Raw genomic sequence first — 19291 nt, 5'->3', positions numbered from 1 at the left:
TGAGGCTTTGTATGTGTCTGTTCTTTCTATGTTGTTTCAGCCTCAGAACATCAGTTCTCTCAGGTTCAATAGTTGCCGATTGCGTCGATCCCGTCGTATGATTGTGTGTATGAGTGAGAAAAATGTAAGAGTGAGAGGGGGATGAGTGAGAGAGAAGTGAATTATTTATTTTGAGAAGTGAGCGCGCATTTGCAGCACCTAGTCAGTGTGTGTGTTCTTTTTAAATATATTTTCAACCTCACTCACCAGCTTCTTATTTGTGGTTTCTCATCTTTATTCATTCAGCGTATTTCCCATCGCGAATAATGAGTGTTACAGTTTAAAAAGCAAAAAGAGAGATATATAAGAGGTCCCTAGGCCAGTAGGACCAGATAGCCCACTTAGAAAGGCACATGCTGCAGCAGCATTTCCTCTCGAAAACAGAACAGATACAACTTATTGCTTGTCTTCCGAGCTTCTGCAAATTCATGAGTCCTCTTCGCATCCCAGCCAAAATGAAGGGTGAGGTATCTAAGTTTGATTTGATTTCGCACATAACCAACAATGAAGTGAGGAATTTCTTGGAGTATGAAATCGTTATCAAGGTAACGGCCGTGTTTCTTACTGCTTTGGTTTGAGGCATGCATCGAAAGTGAAGCTTGGGCAGTGAAACACTATCAGTTTTTCTCTCTTCGGAAATAAAATGATCCACGCAACGTCCCGCCAGAGACCTTTCGCGGACGTTCATACAACAAGACCGCAATGAAGGGCCTGGCAAACTATATTTTACTGCACGTCAAACCTAACACATGGACGGATTCCTTTCAAATCAGACAATTTGCACCCCTATATCTGTTTATATTTTATATTTGTAATTGTTTTGCAATTTGCGCATAAGCGCTCCTTCTTTGGTTGCATTTGGGAATGAGAAATAAACCTGGAACTTGATCACCGTAAGCAGGTATTTAAAAAATGCACAACGCAGTATTGAAATAATTTTATTCTCCTGTGCTTTACCTCCGGTTGACGACCGCAGGATGTACGTAAATGACAATCATTGGAAACTCCTATGATGACAGTCAGTGGACCTCCTCCGTTCATCCCATCACGGACGAGGATGCGATGACACTTTGAGGACATCCTGAGGACCACAAGTGTTCTCGGGGGTGCCTCAATAAGCGTCCCCACCCCCGAGGTCGATTTCTGGGGAAATTGCTGCCCCACACTCGTCTAACTGATAGGAATCACCCAATTGTTGAACGTTGCAACGTCATCAGAACCGTCATCATCCGTCATCAGAACAAAACGCCCTGGATCGCGCGAAAAAAGTGCTCATACATGACAAAACCTGCCTCCATTTGTCCCTCCCCATCTTCAGGTTTTTTTTTTTTCCTTGTAGCTGGCCAAGAATTCATGGCTGGTCATGTTAGAATTTCGTGAAACGCCGGTTCTTATTTGTATTGTATTATGTGTGCCAGTGGAAAAAAGTTTTTCTTATTTTCATACCCCCTCCCTTATATGATGCCTCCAGGGCGCTTTCGGGTTAATAAAAATGAAATGAAAAAATCAGAGGCACCGGTGTTGTGGCACTAGAAAACTATAGCGAAACCGAAACTAATCTTTTGAAACGCGACACTAGCGCCAGTAAGAACTGTAAAATATGACAACAGAAAGCTGACCGAGTTTGGTCGTTTGGTCGCGCTTCGTACGTTTTGGTGTGCTCTTTTTCGGTTTATACACTGTGTAAGTTTTCTTTGAGGACCTCTTTGCTACATGTTTTAAGGCAGCGATTCTCCCACATTTGGAAATACCAGAGCACCACCCTCTTCGCCCTCCGTCAGCTGATTGCTGGGGGATGGGGAAGCGATGCTACGACGATCTGTAAGCTCTGCTTTTCTTTTTGTCATCATGATTTATGTCACAGTATTTTACTAGCATGTTTCTTGTAGCAGCTGCTTTGATCAACCTAACCGCCTAACCATCGCAAGCGGTTAGCCATACGCAGGCAGGGTAGTGTAAGATGTATCTTCACAAACGATGTTCTATGCGGCCTTGGTGTAAACTGAACCAGTTTGTGTTTTTCCAGTGAGCTTTAGAGTAACAGAACAGTTCTCAAAGGCCCATGAGTGTCTAAATAGCAACAACCTACACAGGATCGTATAAATCAGCAGAAATATTGCACGCAGTCTGAAGGGAGCTGATACGTCGCCAGTGACCCTAAAGAGGGATTCAGATACTGGGGCAACAACAATTCGTTGACCCATATTTTGCAAGAGTTGAGTAACTGGACTGCTGTTGATATGCACGCTTGTGGTGACCGAATATGCGCACCTGCACAGCTTCTTCGCAGCTTCGCAGTTCCCTCTACGTGCTTTATGACGGCATTTTATACTTTCGTTTGGTAATCGTTTAAACTGACTGCAAGCAAATTCGGGCGTTTAGTGCCAAAAGGTACGTTTTGACGAATGGACTGTAGTGGGTTATCTGACTACATGTTATTATTGGGCGTTAATCAGCAGGATACTATATAGGTTCGACAAGGACAGGTTTATAAGTCCTGAGAGATGTATAATTACTGCCGCATCTACCAGAATTGTTACCACACGAGTAAAATATTATGGTACCTGTCAAGCACATACTTAGCCACAACAACAGATCTCAAGCTAAAGGCAACAAACAAAAGTGATAAGAAAATATATTGCATGATAAAATGTATAATTCACAATGTTAATCAGGCTGTGCAATTTTGCCTTAGATACACCAATGGTCAATGCCTCTTTTGGATAATGAGCTGCCTCTCTCTTTATCAGCAAGCACAGTTGTGTGCTTCAGACAGACCTGCTCCAGTCAGGGATTTCCCCATCACACCCTCACACCCAGTAATCCTCCCAAAGTTCTCCCTGCACCCACCTAAGTACCTCCCAGATAGGTCGAGAATTCCCCAAACGCTAGCAGATACAAGTGTTGTCCCTACAAAATGCCTCCCCCTTCCCTCCCCCGGGATGAACTGCCATCACTCCACAATGAGAGCTTCCCTGATTCCAGCAGTTATTAGACCGCCATTCTTATGATGCATCAGTACTTAATCATTTGTTATAACTGAAATCAATTGCAGCAGCGATAGGGCAGGCACGAGCCGAGATTTTGTTCCAATTAAAGAACCCTTCGTTGGGCACAATTAATCCACGGACCGACCATTCTGGCGTCACTCGTTGTTGTAGTTGTGACGTACAGCCACAAATTATCATCATCTACAGTTATGAAATAATGAAAGTTATCCTGGAAGTCAATATTTATTGAGAATGCAGTTAATTGCAGTCACTGAGTTACAATTGTAATTAGTTACTACACAGGTCTGTGTCATGCTGTGCTCTGTCATCTCCTGTTCTTGTCAAAAGTAGCCCCTGTTCATGCATTTACATGAACGGCATTCCTTAGAATACTGCAGCGAAAGGTGTAACAAACATTTTGTCTACCTGTGGCAACAAGTGTTCAGCATCATAAATTTTCTTGCGTTGCTAACAGTGAGAATATCCTGCGGCGTAGTCACAAGACATTCCATAGTTAACAAAAGACAAAGTGACTGTCGTAAGCAGTGTGCGCCACTCCTGATATCCAGGCACCGTGTGAATGCTCAACATGACACATGACATGGTGGAACTTCTGCCCTGGGAGCAGTTTTTTTTTGCTTTTCCTTCCACTAGAATATTCTGTAGTAATGTCGCTTGATTTGTTTGCTATAGTTTTGTGATCTAGTTGTAGCTAAACTACTGTCAGTGTTGTTGATGTCTGGCACTAGCTTCCAAATAATATCTTTGAACTGGTGCGACGATGTGCCATTTCTTCAAACATGCTTAGATGCTGCTGTTCTTCAAAACTCCTGCTGGTTTTTTGAATCTGTATGGAATCAATTTCTACTAAAGCATGTAGTATTTCATCATTGGGCCATCTTGAAGCTGCTCAACGCCCTTATTGCTACCGATCATGTGCAACTTCAGTACATGACCAAGGTTGTCAGTACAAAATTCCTTCATGGTACTGAATGTTTGTTTATCTTGGTTTATCTGCCGTGCAATACTTTGCTTAGAAGTGTTCAATTGCTGTTATGTTAGCACATTGTATGCTAATGTTGCATTTCACATAAACGTTTTTGTGGAACTTTCAGAAAAAGCAGGGTATGGTGATTTGACTGAGTCAGAAGAGGCGATGCCCCTACACCAGATGAAGGAAAATAACCTCATAAGGCTTCTTAGCAGAAGACAGAGTGAGGTATGTGCACAAGTACACACATCAGAAATGAACATGAAAGGCAATCCAGAAGATGTGGGTTCGAGTCCTACAGCTGGCTAACCTTTTCATTGACTTTCATCTTTCAACATCAGAAATGCCTATATTATGGTGCTGCCACTAACCTTAAATTTCATATTGATTTTTTGACGAAGATTTGATTTGCAAGGGCACTGTTGCACATCATTTCAATTAATGCGTGAAATTGACAAAGTTGACACAAATAGGTACTGGTATGCCTTCAAACACAAGGTAGCCAGTGTCCCACACTGGAAAAACATGACCTACATCTGACACTACATCAGTTTCTTTGGGATTTCCTGCGTAAATCCCAGTGCTATACTTATGTAACAGAAACTGAGAGAAGACTGGAAGGTGGTGGGTTCAAATTCTACCATTGGCTGTGCTGTCTAAAGTTTTTCCTGAGCTGAAGGCTTTCCAGGTGAATGTTGGCACAGTTCCCCCTGAAGTTGCCCCAGGATGCATACTAACCGCGCTGTCCGCCACTCCTTTCTGCTGTCCTCTCTCCATCTGTCCACATCCGTACGCTGCTGATAGCCACAGTCACTTTGCAGCGCTAACACAGAATAAACAACAAACAATTATGCATTGTTTTAAACATGAATTTACTAGTGATACATGTCCTGCTCTCCTGGCAGAACAACTCGAGGCAAAACAAGCAGCAGCAGCATAAAGTTAGCAGACTTGTGCGAGCACTGGCAAATGGAACTAAACATGACTGAACCTGTTTCCTTAAAGGGGCACTAAACTGATGGTCGTACTTTGTCTAAAAAACTACACAGAGTGAAAGCAGGGGTTTTACTCTGCCTAAATATGTGGAAGACTTTGTGCGGCTCAAGCGCTTCAACTATTTAAAGAGCAGATGAAAGAGTGCAACTCTCCCCTTTGTCTAATGCGTCAGCAAACGTAACTCGGCTACAGCAAACGGGGCAGACTCATCCCCGAATGACGTTTCGTATCTTCAACCAATCTTGGACTCCCACAAGGTCAGCCGCGGGGGAGAACCTGCCGAACCTGTTAGCTATCGCATTGTCGCAGCTCCGTGGCTGCGGAGAGGTTTCACCTCAACGAATAAGGGCAGCTTATAAAGAAATCTCATTTCTATTAGTGAAGACGTCCAAATGATGTCCAAAAAGATGTACAAATAATACGTTGCGGAAGGATATTCCTCGTGAATGTAGTGTAGTGGCTCTGAAAAAAAAACAAAAAAACAAAACACTTATTCAAAAATGCAGCAACATAGCAACATAGGTAACTGGTGGCCCACACTAAACGTGAAAATGACGTCGCTCCTATTGTTTTGAGAACCTGAAGGGTGGAGCAAGTTCAAGAAACAGTGCGTAACACGTTCTGTAATTACTGCGCTACTATGTCGTTGACCTCCATAATTTAAGAAAATATGTTTCAGAGAACATATTCCTACTGATACATCATTGCAGTATATATCGGTTTAGTGCCCCTTTAACTATTACGTGTGCGTATGAGGCAAGTACTGAATTTCTAGCACTGCTGGCTTCTGGCATTTTAGCTGGAGGAAAGGGAGTGAGTACTTGGAGTGGTTACCCTTTCTGCTTTCAGAAGCTGACCTGCAGCTTCTGGAATGGCAGCACAACATTAGATAATGTTTTGCTGCCATTCGTAAGGAGCTCCTGAAGAGGATTATTTTGGCTCTCTAATGTGACTTGACATGCATATCCACATATTCTCGGGTTTTTCACCTATTCCACAGCCATCGTTGAAGAGTAGTGAAGTGAAATATTTAGAAAAAACTATGTGTGCATTCGTAAGAAATGTTCGTTTCTAGCCTGCATAGCATGGATTTTTTCGCTTTCTTGTTGGTGTTTTTCTGCCAGATGCATGAGCAGATTCATGCCTGATTTACACACATCAGACTGTAATCACTAAGTTTTTCAGGGTTAAAGGAATTGTTATTCAGCACTTCCATCTGCTTCCAATGAAAGTGAGATTTTTTGCTATCAAACTATCACCACACCTCATTCGTCTATGAAATGTGTACCTGACTGACCGACGGGTCCCGACTAACATTATACGCCATTGTCGTCTTTTCTGCCCGTGCATCACGGGTGTTAAACCCAACCACCCGTCTATTTCTAGGCAAATGTCTTTTCATCCTGTAGTCTTTCAGTACAGCAGCATGAATTGGGTGAAAAAGGCTTAAAACTTAGGGTTGGTAACTCACATCTAAAATCAATAAGACCTTCAGTGCAAGGACATAGAGAAAGGGCTGACACAAAAGAAGACTAAGACATCTGTAATGATTGGGTGTTTAGGAACCTAACAGCATTGATTTTATTATGCATATAAATGCCAGTGATGGCAGTAGTTAACTACATGTAGTTAAACTACTAGTTAAACTACCTTATTGTAGTTAAAAAGTAGGTATCAACTATGTACTTGCAGAAATGTAGTGTGCAACTACTAGTTAAACTACTATTTCGAATGGTTAACTGCAGTAGTTAGGTTACTGCAGGCGCCAACTACTTCCGATTTTGCCGCAAGCTTTACGGGATGATTGTGCTTCCGTCTTTTACGTTGGGCTACTTGTTTGATGAGAACGGAAGTGCAGAGCAATTGTGCCGTGCATGTGTACTAAATCTTCACTTTGATCACTCCTTGTGTCTCATATTTAGGTGTCCGAGAACACTATAGAATGGGATTGGTGTTGACAGACAACGTTAAATAGTTATAGATGTAGTTAAAATACATTGCAGTAGTTTCAACTACCTCCCCTGAAAAGTAGTTGAACTACTAGTTAAACTACTCCATCGTGAAGTAGTTAGTAGTTATAGTTAAACTACTGTAGAAGTAGTTATTAGCCATCACTGATAAATGCCTCTTTCTGTGTTTGTGCCTACCGGGCAGTTACATTTAAGGACTTTCGGAGAAGTACAGCAACATGAAAATTCCATGTGAGCCGACACTTTGCAAAAATTACTTGATCTACGTACGAACAGGTGCTGTGCAACATCCGATCTGAGAACACAGCTTATGGGCCTCTGCGGATGAGACTACCGATGCTAATGGCCAATACATTGCTAACATAGTGATCGGAAAACTGGACTTAAACGAATGAAGCATTCTGTTCCCGATTGCTAGCGAGCCACTCAAAAATATGAACAGTGACTCAGTGGCATACTTTTTGGACACGTTTCTAAACGTTCTTTACCCGTCTGGAGCAGTGGTTCTAGACTTATGTTGTTTGAGGCAACTAGTGATCATGCTACACTGGGGTAAATGTGTAGAAGTGGGTGACACAAAGTAGATGTCATGCAGATGGCTAATTTTTGTTCTGTTAATTTTTTATTTTGTTTGTTGCAAATTGTCGCTTGAAGTTTGCCAGATTCGTTCAACCGTCTCACAATACTCCCCCCACAGATAACACGTCGCAGGATGCCACTGATAATTGTAAATCCTAAGTCCATGTAGGCAGTAGAGTAGCTCCAAAGTTTCTTCAAAGTAGCTCTGACTTTCCAAATGCTTGTAATGCTTTCGCCGGAAACATGGATGCGAAGAAATTGTTGGGTTGAGCCAACCGATGACAACCGCAGCTGCTGGCTCTACTCTTCGCAATGACCGTCAGCCTCAGCAACCTAGTCCTGCTGTCCAGATGTGAGTCCCAATGACAACGAGTCCAACGAGTGCAAATGTCGACCATGGTCTGAGGCTGTCTGAGAGCGAGCTTTGGTAGGCGGGCAAGTTACACTCACTGGTGCTGAACATTATTCTGTTTGTGGAACCTCAGGACGAGGCTCGTAGAAACGTAGGCTCTGTGGAACACCGGTTGAGAAACACTGGTCTGGAGTTGATTACAGAAGGTACTACTACTTTAGACAGACGCTGCGGCATACATGCACCGCGCTGCCACAGTGTTGAGGATTTTACATCCAAAGATGTGATGCATGTCACATGTCTTGTGCCTGCTCTGCATCGAATTGTGGAAGCAGTGAGGAACAGTTTCCCTGTAGTTAACAAGTTCATATCCCCTGTTAAAAAAAGTATTCTTCGACGCTCCTGCAAGAGTCAAGGCCTTCAAAGACAAACAACCTGACGTCTTTCTTCCTCCCCAACCTGTTTTGATTCGATGGGGTACGTGGCTAAAGGCCCTGGAATATTCCCACACCCACCTTGAGGGACTATGCAATGGATTCCATGAATACCCAAATGTGGAAGCCCAAAGCGTGAGATATGCTCAAGAAGTTTTGCTGTAGACTACGCTTCCTGGAGAACCGGCGTATGTTTCAGCGAACAACGTCTTTGCCGCTGACAGCATCACATGTCTGGAAGCTTCATGTCATACCCTCTGTGGCGCTGTCAGCATTGTTGCTGACATCCGAGGGTGAATACAGAATGTGCCGGATGGCCCAGTAACTGATAAAATAGCAAAGAAGCTCCACCACATTCTAGAGGCAACCCTGCCTTGGAAGTCCTTGGAAGTATTGGTGTGCTGTATGATCTCGTCACCAGGATTGCGACACTAGATGGCGTTCTCCCGTCTGACATTCCCAAGTGCAAGTTCGCGCCACTTTATGTTGAGCATAGTTTTTGTGCATACAGGCTCATACCCAGCAACCAAAGGTGAAGCTTCATGCCTACAAATTTAGAAATGGTGCTAGTGTGCTATGGCTACCATAACCTTGCATAAGATGCGATTCATCACTTTGCTGAGCAGTGACGTTGCAGAGTTTCGAGCAGCCAACTCCTGACTTTTATTTCAAGTCTTCCCACGGTCAGTAAACTGAAATGAAGTATTTTTCCCTTCCGTCAATTTGAATGTAAGTTCTTCTGTCTGTTGGGGCCAAGTAAGTTGCAAGAAACATGTGAGGTAACGGGTGATTTGAACTGTTTCTACTACTGCTGTTAACAAGGCTGTGAGTGTGAAGAGATAATTCTGCAATTCATGTACCATTCCAGGTAAAACAATGGAACTCCTTTTACTTTGTCTTTCTTTGTGAATCCAACTCATTCTGCCTTCTGTAATTTCCGCTGGGCCAAGCTGATGCACAACAAAGTCATTTGTTTGTAGTGCCTATAACACCATTTTTAGTGCCTAAATCAAAATTTTTGCCACCTATTAGAGGTGCCTAAAATCAACTTTTCTTGTGCCTAAATTTCTGAGGTCTACGTATGATGTTATGCTGCTTACATGTTATAGATGGAAAACAGCAGAAAATGACGTTAACTTCTGCAGTTTTGCAGGTCTGCGCCTTAATGCATGCACACCAGCAGACACCTCGAGCATTGGAATGTTGCAACTTTTCTTACTGCATATGGTACAGTACAAGCAATACTCTGCCTCCTAGCCAACCTATTGCCCAAGATCTTTCGATAGCTTTACAGAAACAACTGCAGAAGACAATTGCCCTAATTTAAATATTGTTGCATTTGTTGCCTTTCATGTATAGGTTTCTTTTTGCTTTTGCAGAGGGGGTACAGTCTAGCTAATTTATTACAATCTTCGATATCTAATGATAGCTGACATTATGATTGAATTTGTGGTTCCTGCCAGCTCACTGATTGAAGTACATGTAAACAATGCTTTGATGCAACGGTCATTGTGAAAGCGTTTGATCCAGATCCAATATAACAACCAGAATTCTCTAGGCAGCCGGTAAAACACGCGAAAATTGGGGGAGGGGGGGGAAACAAAGGAAGCACTTTCAAGAGGCATAGTAGCCAAGTAGAGGAGGCTGCTCCCTCTCCTCATTGCTCTCTTGCCCTCAAGTTGTTTCTGAGTTACTGTGTGCTATGATGAGATCTGCTGCTCTGGGAAGCATTTTGATGAGGAAAGACACATCGCTCGACTTTAAGTTCCATGTGCTTGACGGATTTTGTACCGGTGCAAAACCTCGTTGCAGAGTACAGTGCCTTCCAAAGTGTGAATTGGCAGACTGTTGCGCGTCTCCATTCAAACACATGTTGATGAATTACCCATGGATGAAGTGCGTTCTAATGGACAACACAGAACAATGATCATTATGGCACTGGATGACAAGCAATGGATGAAGTCGTCGACCTTAAGATGTGTGGAGCATCGCATGGTATCGGTAGTTACGTTGTCCTCGGAAAAGCTTTCAACACAAGGTTGTTGCCAGTCTACAGCTAGATAGACCTTTTTGGTGCTCTCAACAAACGTGCGTGTTCAGTGGCGTTCTACTTGTACCGTTCTACTTGTCAATCCTCTGATACACTGATCAGATTTCACGTTCCGTCAGTATCTTTCGAAATGGGCTTGACTATGTATACTGGGTGTCTATTTTTATCCTTTACAGAATTTTTATAAAAAAGCTATAAGAGCAGCACAGATGTAATTTTTGCAATTGAGTTGTATGGCCAGGCGGACATCCTCTCGAGGAAAGTATCCAAATACACTAATTACCTAAAATTCATTAATTAACCCTTTAATTAGGTGATTTGGGGCAGAAGCGAGATAGCAGAATGAAAGAGTATCCTCGTTGAAAGCCATTCCACGTCTAACAAATCCTAAAACATGCACATGCGTTAAAATATCCATCCTCGAATTTTGATATGCAAATGAGCCGAAACTGGGAACGCAGGGAGCACAGTGCTCATTTCACATCAGAGGGCCACGTGATTTGGAGTGATGGAGATGATTGATCTGCTGGCCAGATAAACCGCTTTCTGACCCAGATCAGCCTTCGTCGGTGTAGATGATGTGCTCTTGAGGCACGCTTTTTTGGTTTTGGCTTATTTGCATTCCGAAATTCAGAGATAGATGTTTCATGGCACACACTCTTTTCTGGATTTTTAAAAGATCGAATGGCTTCCAATGAGGATTGCCTCACATTCAGCAATCTCGCTTTTGCCCAAAATTCCCTAATTAAATAGCTAATTAATGGGTTTTAGGTAATTAGTCACCTTGTAGCTACATACTCTCTTCCAGAGGATGTCCGCCTGGTCGTATAACTGAACTGCAAAAACGGCATCCTTGCTGTTCTCATAGGTTTTTTATAAAAATTCTGTAAAGGATAAAAATAAACACCCTGTATATGTATGAACATCCAAATGTTTTTGTGTCTACTGTAAAAGCAGTAATTTTGCATGAGGACCTCATTTTTGCAAAATTCACGATTGTTATTTGTTAATGACAAAAAGAAAACATGGAAAAATTATAATTTGCATCACTATGCTGCAGCACTGTGTTTCACTATGACAGTACATTGGTGCACCAAGTGTATTTTATTGAAGCACTATTTTGTTGTATTTGGCACACTTTGTGACTTTTTCTCTACTCGTCATGGAGTCTATACCGATTTGAACATCATTTTGTCATTCCACCCTCGTTCTCAACTCCATAATGTATGCTTGGTTGTCAGTGTCGAGTTCACCAAGGAGGGGATTGATTCTACAGGGTGTTTCACCTAACATGATAAAAATCACATTAAAAAATGTACTTATCAGAACATATGGGGTCAATGCTATTTTTCTCAGGGGAGGTTTTGCCAATACTTCTGAGCACTTTTATATAATTCAAATTTAATTTGTGAGAAATTGAATTTTCAGTTCTTTCATGTTCAACAGTTGCCGCCTGCGTCAATCCCGTCGTATGAATGTGTGTATGAGTGAGCAAAAATGTAAGAGTGAAAGGAGGATGAGTGAGAGAGAGTGGCCGGTTTGTCCCTTCAGATGACGCACCCTGGAAGTCACCGAGAAGGCGTATTAGCTTAGCTCAATTGGTAGAGCCCTGGACCGGCAATCCAGAAGGTGTAACTTCGAGTCCTACAGCTGGCTAACATTTTCAGTGACTTTCATCTCTCATAGAAAAGCCTAGTTCTTTAGATTTTTTTTGGCTTGAGATGGCTACCATAGCATCGCACAGTCAGCACAGTACACGCAATCCATACTGTACTTGGAATTCATGTCGGAAACACAAGCCACCGACCCAGAACGTCGCTGAACTTTACGTGAACGGCATTGGGATTCGACTGTGGGAAAAACGAGTCAGGAAGACTCAAAATATATTGCGAGAATGGGATTTGCGGTAGGTCTGCATCCTGAGCTCTATCATTCAAAGCCGGAGACGTCGGCAGTAGCAGACGCCAATAATCTCTGGCGTGGTTCTCCCGGTCGCGGTGTGCATCGTGTGCTCCGCACTCCACATTTGTTGCGGGCTATCCCGAGTTGTGCTCAGAGGGAACCTTCCATTTTGCGAACACATGTAGGTCATAGCCTGGGCTATATAACTACAAAATATCAAGGAAATCAGAAGTGGGTTTTTTGAGAAACGAGTGTCCAAAAAACCCAATATTTGAAAGCATAGCTGTACTGTACACCACCTTGACGAAAGTGGGCAAGGGACAGACATGTAAATTTGACATCAATTTAAAGAGCACGCTTCGACCTACACAGCGGTACCTCATATATCTCGATGGCGTATATAGCAGGAGTACAACGTAAAGACAAATATGAGCAAAATGGGAATTTTGTTGCAACTTTGGCGATTTTTAATTAATGATCAAAATAGAATTGGCCGGTGCTGTTTGTGCACGCTGAAAGTTGTTGTACCTGACATATTGTGCAAAAAAAAAATCTATAGTTTGGGACAGTCTGATGGCGAGGAATAAATTACCCAAGTCGTTCCGTCAGAAAGCTCCGTCGCCGAGTCAATTTCTTTGGGAATTTTTTTCGGTTGGACCACAACACATAGAGCCAAAATATTTGTTGCTCCTGTGTGTATGCGTGTTGTGGTACAACATATATTTTTTTAAGGGAAATCGGTGATGGTGTCTGGACCACCCTGCCTGAGTTGAGATGGGATCACCCAGCTGGTGGATGAACTCCATAATGTAAGAGCCTGAGTCTGGGCACACAGAGGGACGTCACACAACACACGACTCAAACCAGTAAATTCTACTAATCACAAGACAACCATGTACATATAGTGACACAGCATTGGAAAAAGAGGGAAAGGAAAGGTAGCTAGAAGGTCACAAACTCAGAACAAGGTCAACTGAGAGCAAGGGTTACCGATGGCTTACCGACGCCCTTGCTCTCGGTTGACTTTGTTCTGAGTTTGTGACCTTCTTGCTACCTTTCCTTTCCCTCTTTTTCCATGCTGTGTCACTATATGTACATGGTTGTCTTGTGATTAGTAGAATCTGCTGGGTTGAGTCGTGTGTTGTGTGTCGTCCCTCTGTGTGGTCAGACTCGGGCTTTTACATTATGGGGGACAAATATACATGCACGATGATTTCTGTACGGAGTGTCACTGTACTGCGTTGGAACTTTCTGCAAGTATTAAATACCTACAGTCATGTTCAACTTAAGAAGGAAAAGAAATCTAGTCTGTCAACTACATACACTGTTGGTGATAAGGAGTCGCAATAGAGCGCCAGGAGGAATACTGCAGCGCCACCATGTGCCATCAGTTGGGGAGCCCACTTTCTGTTGCAACATAGTGTCATGCGGCCAGTCTTAAGAGCCAATATGAAAGCAGAGTGAGTATGATGGATTACATTATCTGGCGCAGGAGGGCAGTATGACCTCTCTGTGTCCAGCCATCCTATCTGCGGCGCAGTAATATTTTGAGAGCTGACGGACTAGATTTATTTTCCTTCTTAAGTTGAACACGATTATAGGCATCTATTTTGACAAATTTTGCACTTGGACCCCTCAGGTTCTTTGTTTCGAAGAAGCTTAGTGTGGTCTCGGTATACCTGTATAGAATGAGGGAATGTACACTACTGTACGTTTAAAAAATGGTATACACAGCACTAGGCAAATGTGTTTTACGGTATGGAATAATGTTGTGTGGTAACATCTCACAAGCTGGGAAATTGAAGCTGGACAAGATACTCACAGGTATTCTCTAAAATATTGTTTACAGTGTATCAGGCAATTCTTCTAAAATAAGCATCCTGTACTTTAACAATATCCTGCATCACACTGTAACTAAAGTATATTATTACAGTTCAGAATACAAAAATATTGTGGTGAGCTATGCTGGTGGTGTGGTCACAAAGAAGCACATTACTACAATTTGAAAGTGAACATATTCGATACAAGTGTGTCTGGTTGGATGAGAACTATGATAGTAACGAAAATCTCCAACCAAGGTATAGGACGGGGATACCCAACGTTTCGGAGCCAGTTCGACTCCTTCCTCAGGGGTGACTGTAGTGGCCGTTGGCAGCAGCGTTCTTGCGAACCGACGAACTGGCTCCGAAACGTCGGGTATCCCTGTCCTGTACCTTGGTTGGAGATTTTCGTTACTATCATTACTACCATTGTATGAAGAGCCTCGAATACACTCTCTCTAGGGCAGCAACAAGGGAAGTTGTATGTTCTGCACGTATTGAATCAAATTCCTAAGGAATTACTAGAACTATCTTCTTGGCAAAGAGCAGATAGACCAACTAAACAGTTTCTCCCGAAAACTCAGTAATATGTTATCTTCAAATGTAATGTCATTGTTTTGTGTCATGTCGTTGTATGTTTCGTTGTTACATTTTTGTTTTGTCGACTATGGGCACAGGTTAGTGTACAACGATTAGGGATTATATTGGTAATGGCTGACTGACTGCTGTGGTAAACAAGCCTTTTGGCTTAAATTGGAGTTCACGTGTGGAGAGGAGAGGAGACACCTTACACTAACTCCAATTTCAGTCATGTACCAACTAGCCCAACATTCTACGCTTCTAAGCCTTTTGGGCTAGGCTGCCTATGTTACAAAGTGTATATATTGTATGACACATAAATAAATGTTAAACGTGTTATGTATTGTAAAATTCTTTGCTGCTGCATACTTCTGCTGTCGTTGGGCAAGCCAAACTGCATCGTGCAGCAACAACAAAAGCAACCTTATTTGAATGCTGATGAGTGGGGAGTTTCATCACCAGGGGCGATACTCTCAGCCCCACCTCTTTTCATGTGGCAAAAATAAAAGCGTTGGATTGAATTGACAATTAATCACAGAAAGTCTCTTTCAAGAAAACAAAAAGTCAAGTTCTCTGTGGATCTGCAAGTGGCTGTGTTTTGTGAATTGAGGACTACTGAAAATGGATGCATGCAAGTACAGTCAAACTCGCACATAACGATCATTCGCACAACAATAAACCTAATAAAACGATCGTTTCTATTTTTACCGGCAGAAAATACATTATGTCTATGGACAATTGACCCTCGTGTAACGATAGAGATCACCGTTCCAAGTACTCGTACAACGATGGCCGCCCACGAGCACGCTCTTGCATGACGTGCGCTGTCGGGCGCTATGCCCTTGCGCGAATTGTAGGACAGAGGGAAAACCGGGAATGGAACGCCGCAGGGCTGTGCCCTGAGTTATATGTCATAGCACCCTTTGCACACGGACCCCTTTTGTGCGACTCCGTGACCTCTTTCGATCTGGTCGCCACGGTCACTCTACTCCAGCAAGTTGCGATTTGTGACATTCTGCTCCCGGCTCCTGCGTTTGTGCATCATCGGCAGCGTTGTCAACGATGGCGTCCGAGCCAAGAAAACGGAAAGCGATTCACTTGAGTGTCAAGCTGGCGATTATCGAGGACCATCAGCATGGAACAAAGGTGTTGTCCATCGTGCAGAAGTACGGCCTATCGCAGTCTACGGTGTCAACGATTCTGAAGACAGCAGAGAAACTGCGGAAAGAAGCAGCCCGCGACGCAGGCACAAAGCGTAAATGGATTAGAGAGCGTGCGTATGAAAATGTCGAAGAAGCACTTTACAAGTGGTTTGTTGATTTGAGAAGTCTCAATATCCCAGTCAGTGGCCCAGTGCTCATGGCAAAAGCGAAGGACTTCGCATTCCTTCTTGAAGACGAGAACTTCAAGCCGTGTGGAGGTTGGCTTCAGCGCTTTAAGGACCGCTATAGGATATCGTACAGGAATGTTGTTGGTGAAGGTGCTTCAATGGACGGTGCCGGGAAGGCGGCATGGTTGGACAAGCATCTGCGGGACATCTTTTATAGATATGAAGAGAGAGACCTCTACAACGGTGATGAAACTAGACTGTTCTACCAGCTGCTACCTTCAGGAACACACGCACTTAAGGGAGAAGACTGTGCAGGTGGAAAACACAGCAAGGTACGACTCACAGTGTTCCTTTGTGCAAATATGGACGGTAGCGACCGCAGAACGCTGTTCGTCATTGGGAAATCGAAGAGGCCGCGTGGCTTTACAAGTGCCGCAGCGATCCCTGTGCTTTACCGCAACAATACCAAAGCATGGATGACCCGCAAGCTTTTCAAGGAGTGGTTTGAAGAGTTCGACGCTGAAATGCGAAGAAAGCAACGAAAACTTCTATTGCTCCTTGATAACTGTACGGCGCACCATGTTGAGGCGAACCTAACGTCAGTGGAAGTTTCTGCCGCCGAATACGACTGCTGGCCTTCAACCTATGGACATGGGCGTGTTCGCCAACATGAAGCTGTTTTACAGACGACGTGTGGTCGACATAATTATCTTCGACATTGACCGGAGCAGAGCGCTGGGACAGGACCATGTCCCGGAACTGAAAGTAACGCCGTTAATGGCTGTTCAGTTTCTGAGCGCGGCGTGGTAGGAGGGGTGGCGCTCCACGATACGAAACTGCTTTTTGAAAGGAGGTTTCGTTCTGCCCAATCTCGAAACAATCATCAACGATGACGACGCTGAACGCATGTGGGAACAGGCCAGGAACACTTTGTGGGGGAAGACACGTCGTTGGACGAGTACCTCCGCGTTGACAATGACGTCTTTGTGACCAAACCGATGACGAAAAATACAATTGTCCAGGAAATACAATCCCGTGACGCGGATGACGACAGCACGTCAGATGAGGATGAAGACGCCTCATCAACGACAACATGTGGAAGCGCGCTCCATGCTGTCAACGTCCTCCGAAATTTCATTGTGGAATGAGGGCTCCTGGCCCAATACGTCGCCCAACGCAGTTTCACGTGACGTTGTTCGCCTTTGCAATGAGGGCCAAATGCAATCGAAAATAATGACGTATTTTCAATAAAAGACAATTTCCCGAGCCTTTATCGTTGCGTCTCTTTTGCGTCGCGCGTGGGAGGGCGCGCAGTTTGCTATTCCCGCAGCGTGACGCTATCCACGGTCAACCCTCCTGCAGCGATGTCCCTCATATAATGATTGAATTCGCGATGACCGTGGATATCGTTATAGGCGGGTTTCACTGTAATCATCAGGATTTGCAGAAAGATGCTCAGGACTATGTTTATGTCTATGACGACTATGGCTCAGGAGCGTCTATGCATGATGCAATAATCTATAACAGTAAGCAGTGTCTGGAATAGAGAATTTTCATTGACAATAGTTTCTTTTGTCTTTGCAGGAATCGTGTAACGTTCATGTACAGAGGAAGTTGCAAGTGACGGATGAACTTATTGCTAGGCTTGGCCTTGAAGTTGAACTACAGGTAAAGCACTTGTGCATTTCTACCATCAGTGCCCCAACATTACAGTGCCTTCATATGTCCAGTCTTATTTACAGTTATTTAGACATATGAACGTTTGTGGATGTAAGTTGTGCAATAGGATACATTCATTACATTGAAATTGGCAGCCACACATACATAGCATTCTGAGAATCATGCAACTGGTTCGCCAGAATTGACCATTTCCATGTACGCGTCGCTCCTGCTGGCTAGAGACGACATGATGAGAAGACGACGAAGCAATGTTGACAAATTAACACAACATGGGCGTAGCTGGCATTTTTTGAGGATATAGCAGGATAACATTTGTTTAGAATGGTATAGCCTGTTCCTGTGGAAGCACACAACACATGATGCACCCCAAAAAACCACACGAAAACTTGTTAAGGCATATTCATAACACGCTATGTTTTCATGCCAACTATCATGGCGACGCTCGTATAGTTCGACGCAACACATCACAGGCATCGCAAGAATCTTCAAAGCGCATGCGCCAATACCGGCAAAGAGAAAGATGTTGGGGACGGAGAACATGACACGTGAGTTTTTCGTCGTCATCCACACGGAACCATCTTTCTTCATGCGCCCAACGGCACAAATGCAAAGGTCCCGCTTCATTCGGTGATGCTTTTACGGTGGAAAATGGAAGAACCATACAGCGACATTTATGCCTTTTATGTTTCGGCGGTTGACACATTACAGGCATTGTGAGAAAAAGCTTCGCCAACTCGTATCACAGTCTACAGCATGTTTTCATGTCAACAAATATGGCGGCTGCCGCCAGAAGTAGCTGGGCGTGCGCATATATGTGCCCAGAAATGGTCCATTCATGTTTGGTCAAGACAGGAAATTAGGCTTGTTGGTAAACCACCATTATTAAAAAGAATTGGAGCTATGAGTCATGGACAAAGATAGAGAGGTGGACACAAATGCTCCACTAACAACAGGGTTTAGTTGACAAAGTGTGCTTATATTAAAAGAAGAGAAACCAGAGGTAGCCCCCGAAACCTCTTCGTCAACCACGTGGAGTGGATACTAATTATCTACCTATTGTATTATATAAGTCCAGGAATGATATCTCTGTCTGCGTCAGTGACTAAGACTACTGACTAACACATTTATGCATCCCCCATTTATGAATGAAATATATGCCTCTGATATTTCTCTTTCCATTCTACCAGCAAAAGAACCTCTGATAATGGTATGCTTGAATGTATGGGCACATCAGCAATGTTGCGTGAGCAACCCTAGATTGCCAGAGATAGCAGCACCTTAGGTATTGGCGCTGTTCACTCTAAGTCTCTCGTTTATGCACCTCCCCGTTTGACCTACGTAGGTCCTACTGCAAGAGAGCAGAATCTCATAGACGATGTGTTTTTTGCATGGCACGTAGAGATTCTTGTGAGCTGTAGCACAGATCACATGGAGATGTCCGCTATCTTCATCCGTGACTCGTAGCTCCAGCTCTTTTTAATAACGTGTTTCATTCTTCTTCTTCTTCTTCTTCTGCATCATCTCAGCTTCAGTACCCACCTTCCCAAAACTGTTTGAAGTTGTTGCACCTGAAGGGATG

General features: G+C 43.5%; 1 protein-coding gene across 3 annotated transcripts in view; it reads left to right on the top strand.

The window, feature by feature from the left end:
* The first annotated feature begins 1638 nt into the window (after positions 1-1638).
* The window catches only part of LOC135388514 (WD and tetratricopeptide repeats protein 1-like), a 102974-nt gene continuing 85321 nt past the window's right edge, over positions 1639-19291 (top strand). Inside the window, exons 1-3 of one of the 3 annotated variants that reach the window (XM_064618097.1) lie at positions 1639-1860; positions 4145-4248; positions 17617-17700. In XM_064618097.1, coding sequence (XP_064474167.1) covers positions 4186-4248; positions 17617-17700 — 147 coding nt within the window. In that variant the 5' untranslated portion in view covers positions 1639-1860; positions 4145-4185. Of the gene's footprint in view, positions 1861-2070; positions 2255-2276; positions 2431-4144; positions 4249-17616; positions 17701-19291 lie in introns of those variants that run through there. The other 2 variants (XM_064618099.1, XM_064618098.1) reach the window with 2 other exon arrangements.

This window comes from Ornithodoros turicata, chromosome 3, assembly GCF_037126465.1.
Source record: "Ornithodoros turicata isolate Travis chromosome 3, ASM3712646v1, whole genome shotgun sequence".
Classification (NCBI taxonomy): domain Eukaryota; kingdom Metazoa; phylum Arthropoda; class Arachnida; order Ixodida; family Argasidae; genus Ornithodoros; species Ornithodoros turicata.
The sequence above is the reverse complement of the archived record's forward strand: the minus strand, read 5'-3'. Positions and strand labels throughout refer to the sequence as shown.